At 43.9% G+C, this 18077-nt stretch overlaps 1 protein-coding gene across 1 annotated transcript in view; it reads right to left on the bottom strand.

The window, feature by feature from the left end:
* Positions 1–18077, bottom strand: part of tanc2b (tetratricopeptide repeat, ankyrin repeat and coiled-coil containing 2b) — a 141254-nt gene that overhangs the window by 10911 nt on the left and 112266 nt on the right. Inside the window, exons 10-21 of the mRNA XM_073489737.1 lie at positions 12616–12654; positions 11531–11812; positions 11256–11380; positions 9183–9414; positions 7000–7169; positions 6302–6580; positions 5110–5277; positions 3526–3686; positions 2364–2472; positions 2136–2258; positions 1735–1971; positions 1394–1606 (exon numbers count right to left, since the gene is read on the bottom strand). Coding sequence (XP_073345838.1) covers positions 1394–1606; positions 1735–1971; positions 2136–2258; positions 2364–2472; positions 3526–3686; positions 5110–5277; positions 6302–6580; positions 7000–7169; positions 9183–9414; positions 11256–11380; positions 11531–11812; positions 12616–12654 — 2138 coding nt within the window. The remainder of the gene's footprint in view (positions 1–1393; positions 1607–1734; positions 1972–2135; positions 2259–2363; positions 2473–3525; positions 3687–5109; positions 5278–6301; positions 6581–6999; positions 7170–9182; positions 9415–11255; positions 11381–11530; positions 11813–12615; positions 12655–18077) is intronic.

The following is an 18077-nucleotide window of genomic DNA, read 5'->3' as shown; positions in this document are numbered from 1 at the left end:
ATTGTCGCTGCTTTAGCCAAAGTGGGGCGTTTGATTTGGCCCCCTGAGGTAAAAATGCTCTGTAATTATGTTGGATCCCTAAATATTAATTATTTTTCATAATCACAGCATGCTGGGCTGAGTGACACCCTGCACAAGAAGTCAGTCAGCCGAAGGGAAAGTGGGATCCAAGTGCCATTTTGCATCTTAATACATACAACACAATATAATAGGTATTTGCTTTTGGCCCGTGAGTCACCATAAGGTTTCATTTTTGGCCCTCAAGAGAAAAAGTTTGGGCGCCGCTGACATAGAGTTTGGTTGCTCTCTCCTTTCATTTGCTGTCTTTGCATCTTTCTCTTCATTTAATCTTTTTACCCATCCATCCTTCTCTCTTTCTCAAATTCCAGTGACTGTAACTTTACTCTTCTGCAGACGGATTTGTGAATCCTCTCTGAACCTGTGTGATTAACTATTCACCATCTGAGTCCGTCTTTTCTGGGAACAATGAGACTTTGTTAAGACAAATCACATTTGTTTGTTCGAACTGCCTGCACAAAGTTTTGGCATATCCAGATTGATTTCAGGAAGTCTGGACAGTAAAAAAAAACACGCGTTGGAAAGCCGTGTCACGACGCCTTCGTCGATACCATAGAAACCGATGCAGATACATTCGTGATGTCTTGAGACACAGAACTGATTTGCCTGTAGTCTGAACACAGCCTCAGATTTTTAAGACAGACTGTTATCTGAAAAGTGATCAGCAGGTTTTTGTGTCCAGACATCACCAGCCTGTCTGCACGGGTTGCTTTGGTTGCGACGTAGGCGTCAGTAACTACGTGCACTGATGACGCAGCTTTCCAAAGCTAAGCCACGAGGGTTAGAAATCAAGAAGACAATTTATTTCGGCGTGAAATCTGCATCTCAAACCACCTCCGATAAATCGATCTGGATACAATCTGGATATGCAAAAAACGTCATGCAGCAAAATTTAAATGAGAATTTTTAAGCTTTAACTCATTTCATTGTGTTACTGAATATGTTCTCTCCACAGCCTTGGTGGGAATGTGGTGCAAAGAGGCACATAAGAAGTTAATCGAGCATTTTCATATCCTTTTTCCTGTCGAGCTTCATTTCAAAACCTCACAAAATTGACCTTAACGAATGCAGAACTTTAAAAAGGAAGAACTCCAGGAGAAGAACAGTCAATATAAGTGCTGGAGTTTGAAGCGGTGGTAGCAGCAGTAGTTACAGGAGCTCATTTTAAGTCCTTAATCACTTTTGCTTTAAAACACTTAACATTTAAAGTCTCTAATTTGGGGCGGAAGAGCTCATTACACCACACTGGAGCGCGTGATAATCAAAACCATTACACCACTTTCAATCCCATCGACCTCCACCCTCCCGGCCGTACCTCCGTGTATCCCATACTGGCTGCGGCGATGAGGGCCTGCTGGACGGCGTGGCTCTTGGTGAAGGACGCCTGCTGTTGTGATTGTGGTGACTGCTGCTGCTGCTGCGGCCCCAGGCTCCAGTCGCACTGGATGAGGAACTTCACCACCTCCATGTGGCCCCTCAGGGCTGCATGAACCAGGGCGCACTGGCTGTTCTTATCCAGGTGGTCCACCTGTTGACGGGACACGGATTTGATGAGGAAAACACAACACACAGGGCTACAATTTCTCTCCTGTTTTCAGGACACAGACATCTAGCGAGGGAAGTCTTCCTCTCCCCTCTGCATTTTCCTTCACACACCTTCGCTCTCTTGCGGCACAGTGCAGTCACGATGGCCATGTGTCCCCCGGCGGCGGCGTAGCCCAGCGGCGTGAGGCCGCTCTCGGACGGAGCGTCGACGGAGGCGCCAAACTCGAGCAGCAGAGCCACCATGTCCATGTAGCCCAGGTGGGAGTGGACGCACAGGACCGGGGCGTTGTTCAGCACCTCCGTACGGTAGTTGACATTTGCACCGCCCAGCATCAGCAGCCGGCTCACCTGCACACACACAGAGTGAGGAAATGAAAAGTTAACATAGCCTCAAGCTGAAGTTGGCTTCAAATATTCAAACAATGTCGGTCCAGAGAGAGGAAGATTTCTGTGGCGCATTTTTTTAGGGAACATGCTGAAATATTCTTAAAGTCTGGCTCCTCAGTCTGTACCTTGATGTTGGGAGTGTAGAGGTTTCTGAGTGAAGAAAGTGCAGCAGAAAGGCCTTCTGTGCTGTAGGATACCCACAGGCCTTGCAAGATGGATGAGGAAACCCCGACTTTCTTGCTGAGACCCTTGAACAGAGAGAGAGAGTGTAAATATTCATTATTTCAGAGCCAGACAGCAGCTGTGAGTGTGTGTGTGTGTGTGTGTGTGTGTGGAGACAAATGACGGTATACCTTGAAGATATGTGCTTTGAGGATGTGATGGCCCAGCTCAATCGTCTGCTGCCTGTTCAGCTTGTTCTCCTGCCGCGAGAACCAGAAGGCCAGTAGCGTGTGACCGCTCCTGCAGAGAGGACAAACACGGCATCTTTCAGGACTGGAGACGGACTCATCAGGTCATTACATCCTGTTATCATCTGCACAGTTGGTGCGATCGGTTTTAATTATAGATACATACAGGAAATAAACATAATGTACCTGCGACTAAAAGAGAGACAGGTGCTTTAGAAAAACATTCTGGCAAGTGGCTGCAAGAAGAATGATTATTTGTCATATTTTTGGTGAAACATCGACCTTCATGATTCAATTTTAATCTGAATCCTATTAATTCTACTTTTTGGAAAACAGCTGAGATTTAGTGAAGACAACCGATGAGTCAGTCAAGGATTTTTTGCCTCACACTTGCAAAAAGTGACAACATAGTAAGGCATTCTGGACGTTCACCCTCCAAAAACCTTCTTCCTTCTTTCCAAGACATGATGGTTTTAATGTATCGCCCTCGTGCCAATGTAACATCGGCACGAGGGTGAGAAGCTGGAGCTTCACAGCAGAACAATGTTGCAGCATTCTCCTTAACAACTAAAGTAGACGGGGACGTGTTTGAAAACATAAAAAAAAAAAAAAATTAATCCAGTTCTCCAGAAGCCCCGAGATCCCAAATTAATTTGAAAAGACGTTATTTACAGCCTTTTTTAAAAAAATAGTGGAAATCTTCACTGCAGCTGCTGAGCTAAATGCGTTTACGCCCACTCGGTCTGAAGTGGGTGCACAAGTTCGGCTGCACATCGAGGGTGTAAATAACGTCTTTTTTTAAAATTAATTTGGGATCTCGGGGCTTCCAGAGACTTGGAGCCATATTTTTCATAACGTTTTAAAACAAGTCCCCATCTCCTTCAGTTGTTTAGGAGAACGCTGCAACGCTGTTTTGCTGCGAAGCTCCAGAAATGTTTCGTGGACGACGAAACATCACCTGACTTTCCATCGACACGGGAGTGAGGAGATAATGACTGAATTTTTATATTTGGGGCGAACTGCTCCTTTAAAGAATAGCCGTTTTCTTACATCAGCAGACTACGATCACTTTCAGCCTCGCAGAGAAAGCGTTTTGCGTCCTCACCTCGGGTCGCAGAGGAACTTCGTCTTCTCTCCTTCTTCTCTCCAGATGAGCCACTCCCTGAAGGACGGGTGGACGAACATCCTGGTACCGTCCCTCCTCTTCACCAGGAAGACTGACAGGTTGTCTACACGCTGCTGGAAATCCTCCCAGTCCAGTGTGCCCTGCAGCCACACACATTATTTGTTATGAAGCTGGATATTAGCCAGATTTCTTGGCACGAAACGACTTACCTCGTTACAATTTGCTTTTGGAAGATCCATTTCCATAATAATGGCTGAAATATTTGATATTTAGACCTTCTCACTGGTTGAGTGCCCATTGAACACACAAAAAAACCCTCTTTCTTTCATTCTGACAGCAAGCTGAAGGACTCTATTACATCTTCCAGCACAAGTTAAATATAAAAACCCAGTTATTCATTCTTTTCACTGGAATGAAAAGAGCAATATGCTGTTTTCTTTAAAATGTTAATTCCCCTGAAAATCTGTATTTCTCTATGACGTTAAATATTCATGACTGAAGAGGAAAACAACTAAAAAACTAAACTAATGAGCCTCATCAGGACTGTGGGTGTGTCTTGATCAGATCTGAGCGGCACTGTCAGAACAGCCCGCTAACTATCATCAGATCTTGAGTCACATATTTCACCATTCAATTATTTCTATTTTAGATACAGGTACGCTGGAAAGTATCACTTCAGTCTTGAGAAATGAAGATCAGCTGCTCTTGCTCGGCATTATTGACAACTGATCGTCGGGAGAGTTTTATATAACTCTTACAACAACGATCTTAAATAGACGGTGTTTCGCATTCCCATTTCTCAGTCTTTATGCACAGGTGTGGGTCAGTTATTCTCCCGAGGGAGCGTCTCTCAGTTATTTAACAGTGAAATATGTTGGATCTGTCGCGTTATAGTCCACATAAAGGGAAAACAGGAACAAGTGAGATACCCCAACACACAACTAAGTCTATCTAATGAATGAAACCATCAGCCTTGCAGCTTTTTCAAGTCATTGTACGAAACTATCTTGACGAAGGTCGAGAGGAACCAATGTGAGAATTATTTATAAAGTGTGATGCTCGTTCTCGTTTCAAGACTGCAGTCAAATAACGCCAAATCCAAAAGTGAGGTCACATTTCTTCCAGCTGAGCCTGGTCCACTTCAAGCCATCCGTTACAGTACAGAGAAAACCCAAAAAAAAATACAGAAATGTAAAGCTAAAGAACAAAAACTGTTCTGGATTTGGCAGGAAACGTGCTCGTGTGAGACCCCATCGCTCACAGTGAGAAGTTGATTGAAGAAATATGTTTTCAGGGCTTTTAAGCACACGTGGCCGTGTTAAATAAACGTTTAATAACATACTATGAACTTTTAGCTTTTACGACAGATTAGCAAGAAGCGACTTCACAAAATAACCGAAACTCTTTCGCCGAACCCATCTTTCATACGTATAACAATGTTGCTCTTTAAATGAGAAGTTTGACTTTGACTGGATCACTGAGGCCATTTTCTTCCACATTAAATCCAGTGAAGGGCTTGAGATAATAAAAGGTTTGAGGTGTGGTGTATCTGAGGGTCACTACCTGCAGCGAACCAGAGTTGATGGCCTGATAAATCTGCTCATCAGTCAGCGGATGAAGCGAGGCCACGGCCACATTGAGCAGAGGAAGCGCCCGCTCGAACGACGACTGCGTGGGGAAGCGCATGTTGCACTGCAGCAGATACACCTCCGCCAGGTTGACTGGAACCACCTATGGAAGGAAGGAGAGAGAGTCTGATTCGTGATGCTGATTTTCCTCTGGATCGGCTCTTCAGGACATGAATAATGCATCGTGTTTGTAGAGCGCGTCTTCGACTATTCCAGCGTGGAGAGGAGAATGTGAATTTATAAGATGTCATTTTTTATGGAGTCTGGAAGCACTTCTGAATACATGAAATTAAATGAATCTGGGGGTGTGAGATAAAATATTTCATTATGAAACGCACACTAAAACAATTCAACTGCATTATTTATCAAAAAGGTGTTGGGCTCCGACTGTCAAGAAGATTTCATGAAACTGCTTCGACACAAAGCGTGTCAGAGTGCAGGTAAATAAAAAATCCCTTTAAGTTTTGCCGTTGCAAATCAGGCTCACTATAAAAACAGTTTCTAAAAAGTTGGGATGCTGAATAAATGTAATAATAATAATGATGTAAATACATTTTGACCTATATTTGTTGATTTTGTTGATGTTGATTTATACTTTATATATAAGCTTTCAGGGAGCTGGTGTGGGCTACAACTTGAGCCAAGTTTTCTGAGCCTAAGTTTTCTAAGAGGGTTCCCACACCTTCTTAAACATTAAATTCAATGAATTTTCAAGCACTTTCGAGGTCCAATTCTCTCAAATTCAATTTCCATTACTGTTGCAACACTGAGAGAGAATTATCAGACTTTACAGAAGCCTACAGACAAATACTAACAAGAGAGAGAAGCCAGTATACCAAGGTCAAGCCACAAAATAACAAATTAAAAAACTCACTTTCTATTCTTGCACAAAATATATAAATCAAAGCACTTCCGATGACACATGTCTGAACACTTTCATGGCCTTTCAAGGATTTCAAGGATCCGTGGGAACCCTGGATTTTTTGATGTGATGCGCTGTAATCAGGCACCAAGGCTTTTAAAGTACCTTTAGTGCCTCCATGAAGTATCTGTCAACTCTCCCACATGCACCTGTGATCGGAGCTACACCTGTGAACACCGTTACAAACTAACCAATAACTCCGTACCTTATAACTGGAGCTTTTGAGAACAAGGTAGCCCTTCTCGATGAGGTCAAAGGTGAGCTTGAGGTACAGGTAGGAGCCCTGGCTCAGGGCCTTGAGGTGGGCGCTGAGCTTGCCGAAGGTGGTGTTGTCCATCTTGCCGTTGAGCGAGATGTTGTTCTGGATCTCCGGGCTGCTGTGGATGCGGTGCAGGATGTAGCCCTGCAGGTCCTGGTCTATGGCGTCGTTCTCCTCCAGGCCGTCCAGAGAGATGCGGTGGAACGGCAGCGCGTTGGTGATCTCCTGAACAGAATCGTTTTTAGTTGCATTGGTGCGGAGACATCGGGATAGATTTGACAACAGCCTACGTACTCACTCACTTATAATGATTCATATACAGGCCAAATAAAGTGTAACATGCTGTGAATAATTCCTCATGAATGGAAGGTAAATGCAGGAAAAACAGAAACAAAAGGTCAGATTTTAATAAAAAAAAAGGAAAAATTAAAAGGTCAGAGACAGAGACGGTAGAGTTGTATTAAAGAGGAACTCAATAGTCAGTCAGTGACCTCCACCTGATGCATAACTAACCTGCGATCATGTTAACAAATAATACAATAAAGAGAAGCTGGTTTTAAAAATACAACCTTCTGAGTTCGATTGAATAGAAACAGACACAAGCAGCAGGATTTACTGACGTGGATACTGTGCCTGTTCTCTACCTGTAACGTGGTTCTGACTGTGACCACCAGTTTGAGCCACGGAGGGAACTTGTTGATGGTTTTGGTGAGGAAGGACACGATGGTGTCTCCGTAGTCCGGCTTGTGGAACTCTGCCTCATTCAGACCGTCGATGAGGATGATGAGGTCCTCCTCGGAGTTGATCTTCCTCTCTGAAAAAAACAAAACATGGACTGTCATGAAAAAAAAAATCTACATCTTTAGCTTGACGGTTTATTTTTGAGCTTGGAGACAGGAGAAAGTCTCAACACGGGCCCAGTTCAGACCTCATATATCCATGGACATATTAATTATGGGATACATCATCCGGCCTGAATGGGTGGACAGCTCTAAGCACAGCTGTGAACACCCCTAAGGCATGGAGGGATGCATTTGAGATCCAATCACTCAGACCACATTAGTAACCATAATATCCCCAGAGTCCCTTTAAAAATCACACAGTTTTAAGAGTTGTTGCGTGAGGAGAAATAAAAAAAAACTTTGCAAAATAGCTACGGCAAATCCTAAATCATCTATGCGGTCTTGTAAATTCGGCATTTAATGAACAACATGAAATTGTTTTGTTCCCTGTATAAAGAGTCAGTTTGTCGCTGCCTCGCTGTACCAACCTGTGTGCCCATCCCTCTAAAGTGTTTCTAAACTGCCAACGTTTAGCAGCTTTAGAAACTAATAGCTTCAACTCATTTCCCCATTTACACTACATTTATTAAAGAAGACAACATTTTCTAGAAAGTAAATATGTCAAATCTTACAAATACAGCGAACAGCAACTAATACAGGCCAGACTCCCTTTAAAAATCGATCAATTGCACTGAGTTGTTGCATTAGGAGAGACTTTATTAACATTGGAAATGCTGTCTATACAAATTCTTCATTATTCGGGCCTTCATGTAAGTTTGGCACAAAAAAAAAAAAAAAATCATATTTCATACAATGAATCATCACTGTTTTTGTGTTCATCTCTTTGTGTGAAGGTCATTTTTGACGGAGGTTTGAACAAAAACGTACAAAAATACATTCAGACACTGACATTAAGAACATTTGACTGCGTTGAGCACATTGTGCAGAGGAAGCTTCTCATATTAAGCGACCAAAGATTCGATTAAAAGGATGAATTGGATACTGAAGGTCTGAAAAAGCAGCAATAATGAATTGCCAAAAGCACTGAGTCTGAATGAAATACCAAATACCTTTAAATTATTACAAATTCAATCCAGTTTATTCTGAAGAATTTGAAAACATTCAGACCAACAGAGCAAATAAGTCAAGGTTGTACCCACTGACACTGAGACGGAAAGACTTGAAAGGGCTTTGGATCATTTAGAGCTAAAGATTACTGTCGTTTTCTGTATGAGAAATTCTTCTATATAGAAAAATCATACCAATGATTTCATACAAACGTATAAAGTCAAGGTGCTCCTGATTCTTTTCTTCTTGCATGATATAATACCTGTTACCCACCTTGAGCTTTGACCCCTGCGTACGGCTATAAACCACTAAATACATTTAGATTTTAAATAGATCCTCGAATCCCACATGATGAATTTGAACCGATACGAGTACCTGAACTTCCTGGAACTTGAAATCTGTGTTATTTTTACTGTTTTGTTCTTTTAAATCTGATTGCAGATAAATTAATTAATGCACTGTTTTGGATCTGATGCACGCAATCTGCAAAGTAACTAAAGTTATCAAATAAATGCAGTGGAGTGGACGTGTAACGTAGCAGAAAATGGAAATACTCTAAGTAGCTGCACTCAAAATTGCAGTACTTGAGTAAATATACTTAGTTACATTCCCTCACTGGTGGTATTAGTACTGTAGTAAAGGATCTGAATACTTCTGCCACCTCTGTTTGACACTACCTTGAACCACAGGTGTAGTTCAGGTGCTGGATGGGGGCTTTGAACCTACTGTACTGTAATTATTATTATGAATTATAGTGTTTTATTTAAAGTATTTCACCACTGACATGTCTTGTCCCTGTGTTTTAATAATGTCTGTTCTTTATTTATTTTCCTGTGTGCATTGCTTGCTGTGTATGTATGTGTGTAGCAGAGTGGGGGGATGGGGTGGAGGGTATTGTTGTTATTGAAGCACTGTGTGTTACTTTGCTGTATGAAAGGTGCTATAGAAATAAAGTTCGATTGACTGAGTTGTATCACCTTTGTAAAGTGCATCCAGGGGCTCCAGCACGCCCCTCCTGAAGGAGGCCAGGGGGTCCTGGACGCAGGAGCGCAGACTCAGGATGCTCTGTAGGTGTGGCTCCCTCAGCAGCTGCTCCCTGTAGGCAACGAGGTGCGGCGAGCGGCACAGCAGGGCCGCCACGTTGTGCACAAACTCCGGCACCAGGCAGGTGTAGGCGTTATCTGCCTGGCAGTAGTGGTACGCCACCACCTGGGGGCGACAGAGAGTTGGGAGAAAGAGTGCAGGCAGGTCAGTGAGAGAAATATAAAGGTGAGCACTTCCATTCCCTTCATGTGATCCTAACCTTCAGCAGAAGATCAGTGTCAGGGAGACACATGACTTTTCAGAAAGCACACTTTTCCAGGGCTCAGCCAGTTTTCCCAGCGTCTACTCCAGCTACAACTCATTTGGGATTGAGTCAACTTCATGGTGGATGATTGCAGTATAATGAAACATAATACTTCTCGTTTCGCTGCACGGTTTCAGCTATTAATAATTCATCGCTTCCGGCTGCCAAGAGAGACTGATTCGGAGTTAGCTCATGCATGCTCATGTGTTAGACGACTGTGGAGTCAAGTGTTAAACTGTCATATTTCACAGCCACGTACTGGAAACATGTTTAAATGAAACGGCCGCACGAATAAAAAGTCTTTCGCGCTGACGTGCGGGTTCAAGAGAGGTCAGTCAACAAAACAATAGCAGCAGGTGTGACCGAGCGCTCGTGGGGACCGAGAGATCATAAAGAGTTTGGATTTCCAGAGGTGGTATCAGAGTGCAGCCGGGAATAAACACTAATCAAAATGGCATGCTAATTTTTGGGGCACAATGGAATAAAAGGCTTTAAAACAAAAGGGGTGAAAAAGGGAGTGAGCTCAATTATTAATGCACAGAGTTAACAAGATCTAATAGGTTGGCTGGGAAATGGCTTTCTGCAGGTATAAATATTTCATAAGGCTCCCTGGCAAAGTTGTTTTTTCTTTTTTAAACACATCTGCATAATGCATCAGGCTGGGACTGGGGATGCAGATGGCTAAGCGGCAGGGGGAGGGGGGGCCAATGTGCAACAGCAGACAGGAGGCGGAGCAGGACAAGGGATCACCGTCATATGGGTCGACGTTGCAGAAAAGTTATATCCTCCAGCAATAATGTTTTAAAAGCCAACATTTGAAAGCAAATTCGCAGCTGATCTCCGGCTTGTTTGAAGTCGACCACCTCAGGAGCGAGCCCTGTGTGAGTCCACGATAGCTCGCAGGTGGCGCGAAACTTTGACTTTCTTTCAAAAGGCTCGACGCCGTATCACCTCTCACAGAAGCCGAGCCGTGACCACGCTCGCATTGTGGAAAGGCATTTTCAAAAAAGAGCGAATAATCGGCGATCCTGCCTCCTATGATGTCACTAATTGAAAAATTAAGACATAAAAAGGAGCCGTTTAAAATCATGTCACGGTTTTTCAATAACAGGCGGACTGAGGATTTCACGCTGAGCCACACACGCAACAAAATGTATTATTATACTAAAATGGACATTTTAGTGAGTGATACAGCAATATTTCCTCCTAATCATCATGAAGAGAGAAACAGCGTTGCAGCATTCTCCTAACCAACTGAAGAAGTAGCTGGAGACTTGTTTCAAACCGTTAAAAAAAGAAAATATATAATATACAGCCTCTGAGCTATAAACGCTAGCGTGTACCCCGTCTGAAGTGGGTGCACGCACTTGACCGCATGTAGATGATATAAATCACAAGTCAATAACAGGATCTCGGGTATTCTGAAGAGTCGGAGTACGCCCGACAAACTGTCCTGAGCCATTTTCTTAGTTGTAATATTAATATTAATAGTGGTATTATCCAGTGGTTTCATGCTCACAGATGTTGGTCGAAACGCTGTCTCGAACAGCGCTTTCTGGCTCTGAGCCACATGAGCCATAAGTATTTAAGGACTCAGAGACAAACGTCCCCACCACATTATTTTATAATTATTAGTGGCGCTTTGTCTGTAAATCAGAAGCTGAAATGTAAATGTGCACATGGTCACAGGTGTATGTGGTACCTGAGAGGCCAGCCTCCTCATGGCTTCTTCCTGACGCCGCCTCATCTCAGGGGTCCCAGGACAGCTGCCTCCTCCCAGGGTGCCATGAGTGGGCTGGGGCTGGGTGAGAGGGAGCCCCTCTCCATCTGGACACAAGACAGCACGCCGGTCAGCGACAGCTCGATGCAATCTTTTCACACTGCTACTCTCACAACAAAGGCTGAACTGAGACTGTGCAACATTTATAAAATGCCACAATTTAGAAATGGAATCATAATAAATAAACCGATGCCTACGTTTGGGTGAAGCCTGAGGGCTGTCGGAGGCGATCTGCCTCATGCGGGTGCCGTGGCAGCTGAGCGCCACCAGGCGGGAGATGATCGCCGTCTTGCCGAAACCGATGTTGCCTACTACGGCCACGCCGCGGTTGGTGCTGGCGTTGGGGCTGTTGAGGTGGGCGTCGATCTCCTGGAAGAGCCACTCGCGGCCCGTGAAGACAGAGTCCATGGTGATGCTGGGCACCTCGAACAGCAGAGGCTTGAGGGCGATGTCTTGAGGCCGATAGGGTGCAAAACGCACTAGAGGGTCAGGAGAAGTCAAGACTCGGTTACTGGTATTATGATTATAAGCCAAGTTTATGTACTTTAATTGATGTTCTCTGGCTAACTGCACCCTTAAATCCTTCAACATACATATGTAGGGGCTGCAAATAAAATGTCTTGATAGGTTAAATTTGAGCAGGTTTTTCTAAAATAAGAAGTATCCACTCTGATCTCACTGTAAACTAAAGATGAAGTTGGTATAAAGCATTAGCTCCAGAGTTCAAAGGGAGGGACTACTGTTACAATCCAGACTTGTGCGCTTCAGGTGCATTTTGTTGCAAAAGAAAACTCGCAAAAAAGTCGAGGGAGCGACTACTTTCAACAGCCACTGTCGACTGTTGATTTTCCTCACTAGGGGGAGTCATTAAACTAAAGTCCTCCAGAGGTTGGGCATCTTCTCAGCAGAACATATGGACCATTAAAGACTAATGAGGCTAAAATGAATCTGGTATGAACTTCTGAAGCCGAGTGATAAAATCACTGTAAAATTTAGTCGGCTGCTTCTGGGTGTCATCTCCTGGGTGCCGTCTTTAAAACCGATCCGAGCTTTGAGAATAAAAACATGCTCTCTTCTATCTGGTGTGTCATTTCTTTAAATGTTATATCAGCATCTGGTAATTACGCCTGATCTAGAGTGTGAGTGCTACGTGAATAATCCAAACACTTTTGCTGGCAAGAGTGCGCGGCACTCGACTGGAGCACTTTGACTTGTAAAGCGTTAAAGCCCGGCGAGCAGAACGTGCCGCCTGATGCAACAAATTAAAATTAAAGTAACTTACGTGACTGGGATTGCCAGGCATGGGTGTTATTAGCGGAAGCTGAGACGAACAGCAAGCAAAGGACAGAGAGAGAGAGAGAGATAAAGACAGAGAGTGAAAGGAGACAGAGAGTGATGAGAGAGGGAAGAAAGACAGGCAGTGAATGAAAACTGGCAGCAGTGTAACACAGCACAGGCAAAGGTGTAGCTCAATGCAAACAAAAAGAGGAAGCAGCTTCAGCATCAGCACATCATGACGTCAGATACACGGGGAACCACCAAACCAGGGTCGATTGCTAATTGAAATCCTTTGAATTACATCGAGCGTAGTCCTCAGCGTGTCGGGAGGGGCGGTCGGGGGGAGGTTTGCACTTTTGGGAGAATCTAATTGGTTCCATTGTGCCGGGCCGGATCAATCAATCCCAATAAAGATAATTTAATCCAGTTCTAGTGGTAATTTGACCCTGGATGGTGAGATTCCAACCTCAACTCGACAGACGAGGTGTGTGTGTTACAGACTGCTAATGTTAGCCACATCTTAACATGAAATAATAAACCTCAGTACGAGACAGAGCTGCAACAATTCATCGATCGATCTCCGGGTCTTCAACAGGAGGTCTGCGAACCCGCGGGGGTGCTCAGAGTTACTGCAGGCAGCCGAAAAATAATTGCTTGATAATATTTTCAAAAGTTTTTAAGATGTAAAAAAGGTGCAATATGTAAGAATTGGCCACTGAGTAACCACCAACTGCTGCTAACTGTGGCTGCCGTTAGCTCTGTTAGCCGTGCAGCTAGCAGTCCGGTATGGGAGCTCAGAGCACCGGGGAAGTGTTGGTGTTTCCACTGCAAGCACAGGAGCTTTAAAGCGTGATGGGGTAAGCTGGTAAGCAACACAACACATAGACATCATGTCACCAAAACTGTTATTCCTTCACATTTTTGTAAAGTTTTGAATGCTTTCAAGCACAATTCTTACATATTGCACCTTTAAATGTGTCTGAAAATACACATCAACATGAATCCAGCATATCATTAGCAAAGATAAATTCACAACATTGACTTCCTGCGGATTTTCTGCCTGTCTGAAGACCAAACAACTCATCAATTAAGAGAAAACAATCAAAAAAATCATCGACAAATTAAAAATAATCATTCGTTGCAGCACTTGTACAAGACAAATCCCAAATCACACCAACTCTAAAATCAGATTTTCACCTCCGTCTTTCTTTCAACGAGCTTAAATTTTGCTCAGATTTCGTTGCGGTGAGCGGTGAGTAATAGCCTGTGGTCAGATGATAGCCAGTGCAGTAGTTCATTTCACACTCTGCAGCATGTTAGCAATAAGCACAGTGTGAGTCAGAGCTGCAGGAAATATGTATCATACATTAGACCGGTCGGATAAGATGGTGAGGAGAGCCTGCAGAAAATTCTTGTGCCTCTGCAGAAATTGTGAGAAACTGTGTGCAGGTACAGCGCTGCAGGATGTTATCAGGAGGGCAGAGAGTTGCATTAGAGCTGTATGTCTTCTGTAAACGACTCCAGTGTGCTGATTAGAGGCCTCGCTACATCACATAATGAGCTGATTTTGCTCTTAACGTATTCCTTTACCACGCGGCACTCCAAAGCGCTGACTTCTTTTTTCTCCAGGAATGCTAATTATAATAGCGAAGTGAAAAGAAAAACGCTGAGAATATTCCTACTTATGCAATCAGCGAAACGTACAAACAGATATACCTGGAAGTGGGTGAAAAAGCTGCCCTCGTTTTTCTAGCGAGTGCATGGCCGGCACTGCATTATACTGCACTGAGCTCTGTGGCAGCTGCAGCCCGATGTAATAAAAGACATATTCATCCCTATTCCCTGGTCAGATTATTTTAGTGCTAACTCAACACACACACACACACACACACACACACACACACACACACACACACACACATAAACACACACAGTCAGAGAGAGAGACAAAGAGACAGAGGGACTTTATTCTGCCTTCAATAATTCACAAAATGATGTAATATTGGGTGTGAAAGAAGGGACCTGACGCAACATTAGCGATGGGAAATGTAAAAACTACCCAATGCTGACATTTACAATAACATAAGCCACTGAAGTAAGAGGCTAAATACCCACAGCTACTCTGTTTTAAGTGGCGCTAATCCAATTATCTTGGGGGTGACTGAATGCCAAACGTGCCTGTAAAGCTCCTTCCGTCCTCGTGGAATTACTAAACGCGCCCTCGCACTATTGGGCACCATCCACCGAACGGCAGCAACGATTACGCCGCTTTGTGCGCAGCAAGTCGTGCAGCCACTACTGCTCCGCCGTGTCAGGTACTCCAGGAAAAAAAACATGGCAGCCATGTTGTGAACGGGGGCTGAGGGAGTTGTTTCCGGGACGGTGAGAGCAAAAATGTGTGTGAGGGGATGGATGGATGGTTGGATGGATGGATAGCGGTTGCTCATAATCCTGCCCATAACACTCCCCCTCAGGCGATGTTGAGCGAGGTATCACTCCACCTCCCCTCTCTCTCTCTCTCCCCCCTCCTCCTCTACCAACGGGCCCTCCGTGGCCAGACGGAGTGAGAGTCTCAGACGTTTTAATTATTCACCAGGTGAGGATGACTCACTGTGGCTGAACAGCCTTGAGAAGGAGGGAGAAGAGGAGGAGGAGGAGGAAGAGGAGGATGAGAAGAAGAGGAGGAGAGGAACAGTGGAAGGGAAGTGGAGGAGGAGGAGGAGGAGGAGGAGAGGAGGGTAGAGTTGGCAGAGAGGTGGAAATGAGAGGAAATGATGGGAGGAGGAAGAGAAGCAGTTTGGATGATCAGCCTGTTGTGCTGTGTTCGGGTTGTGAGGGGTCTCGGGAGTGTGGCGGAGGGTTATCTCAGGTCAAGCGCAAGATGTGGGAGTTAGTGGATGAGTGACTTTTTTTCCCTACTGTCTGGTTTTTCAGACGTACTGTTAAAATTCTGTAGAGCTACAGCTAGCATCAACAAGAGCTTACATAATTTCTGTTTTAAAAAAAAAATCTTATCTTATGTAATTTGCACAGTAGGCCCGGAGCAACATAATAAACCTGGATGCATGCATTTCTTCTCTTTCAAATCATGCTTACGGCTGCTAACTGTCACCTCTCATCAAAAACATACTATGTCCTGACTTCCTTTATGTCTGACAGCCAAGCAGCGGGGAGAAATTATGCCAATATGTTATATAAGAAAACCCCGAGGCAGGCGTACGTATCACATCTCAAACTCTATCATATTTGTATTCAACGTAAGATTGTAGAAAACAGATTAAGGCAGTGGTGTCAAACAACGTGATGAACGGCAGATAAAGGCGAGATAATCATCTGAATCTCGTCAACTTTGTCGTGTTCGTGCGCGGTCATCAAATCTTAGACTCTTATCTGCCTCGCTTGGCTCAGACAGCTATAGGGGCATCTCCTTCAGTCTGTTTGCTGTAAATAAACGCTTACTATAATAATAAATAAATGCCATGAAAAGACCAAAACCAACACTATATTAGTATGTCTACAAATAGACAGACTTCCTTGTCTGTGGCAGTCAGCTCAGAGCCCACTGGTTCCTACTGCAAGGAACATAAATGATTTTAAAGGGTAATTTTACACATTAAAGCTACAACGAGGAATTTTTAACTGGTTATGAAACAGTCTCAATTTAACGCTGATGTCTCTATATGACCTAAATTAGCAAATGACACCATCAAATGAACTATTTCTATTTAGTTTTTCTTCATCCATGTGCAGACCTGAAGCGCCTGCGTTTACATTTTCCCTGGCAAAGTTACAGTGAGTTAGCCAGTTAAAAAGAAGCAGGAGGAGATTTTGTGGTTTTGATAGTGAAAACACGGCCACCTTTTGTCCACAGGGGCCTCAAAACTCAACAAAATATCACAGTTACTCAGAGTAAGTTAGAGATATCGCCTTTTTTATTCCACCCATTCTTGTTCCTATTCAAACCCTGGGTGTAAAATTGGTGGCGTTGCCCTTTAAAAACAGTCACATATATGCAGTGCTACAGGCAGTCATTACCTAAAACACCTGGGCATTGTAGTTTTTCACAAACGCTACTTAAACATGAGTAAATAGTGCATTTGTTGGGGACTATTTTCAGCGGAGGATGAATACACATGCAGTGCTCTGATGATCTACAGCAGCAGGGCTGTGTGTGTGGGACTGAGTAGAAATAAATGCCCAGGTTTATCGATACCAGCGGAGGTCTACGGCTCTATATAAGGCTTTGACAGGCAGACAATGCTTTGTGATACGATCAATTAATTTTTATTTTGGTATTTTTAGGGAATTTGTTGACAACAAGAAAGAACAGTGAATTTTAAAGACTCCTTATTTAAGATCCAGCCCCCGTCAGGGAGGTTTTTACTGAAGTAATAAAACCGTCTGGAGAATATTTTTATTAGCCAAAAGCTGCAAACATCCACTAACACGAGGCTTGTTTGTGTATGCAAGCAGAGGCAGAAAGAAGAAGACAGCGAGGGAGACGGGGAGCGGAGAGCGACGAAGACAAAAGAGAGGTAAAGTGAAGATAAACGAGGGAGAAAATTGTGAGCGCAGTGTACAGTTATGTGAGTGAGTTTTGCGGTGAATAGATAAGGTGGGTGGTAAATCTTAGAGGTAGGCAGGCAGGAGCACAAGAAGGTCCATCACAGTCTGACTCACTCTCCTCAAAACAGCAGCACATCTCAGGCCCCCGATGGTCCGCATCAAAAGAAGCTTCGACAGAACCGAACCAGAGAGAAAGCTGCATCTGTCAGCTGGTTACCACCTGACCAACACATAACCAGCAGTCCTCTTCTCCTCGAGTTCGCCTTTTAGTCTGCGTCCAGCAGGATCAGCAAAACAACAAGCTAATGCATTACTAATAATGTAATGTAATGCCTTATAACCCAACACTCAAAAGCTGCATCACTGAAAGGTGCAGTGTGTATGATTTAGGAATCATTGAGTTTTCTTTTATATCTACAGAGGGAGAAGGTCTGCCATGTTGGACCGCCATGTTTCTACAGTAGCCAAGAAGGGACAAAGCAAACATTGGCTCTAGAGAGGGCTTTTCACCTTTTTGCTCATTTTAAGCGGTCACCGAGGGGGAGGGTGTACCGCTAAGGCCATCGTCCGAGATGAAATTGAGTTGTCGAACAGTAAAGACGTTTTTGTGGTCGAGAAAAAGCACCACAGTGCTCTTTCTTCATTATGCACAGGTTCTGATTTGGTGTTGTCAGTAGAGAAAAGATCAGGAGAGGTCACTACATCATGAATCATCCTCAGGAAACCCTGAATATTCACGCCAGACTTCATCACGATGTCAGAACTAGTCATCCTGCTCTTAACCCAAGTGTCAAACAGGCATTGACCCTTTAAAGGTCAAGTGTGTAGGATTTAGATGCACTGAGCAGTGAAATTGCAGATTACGACCAGCTGAATCATTATTCCCTACGGTGGCCTCCC

Source organism: Pagrus major, chromosome 20, assembly GCF_040436345.1.
Source record: "Pagrus major chromosome 20, Pma_NU_1.0".
Classification (NCBI taxonomy): Eukaryota; Metazoa; Chordata; class Actinopteri; order Spariformes; family Sparidae; genus Pagrus; species Pagrus major.
This window is presented reverse-complemented; position numbering and strand designations above follow the sequence as displayed.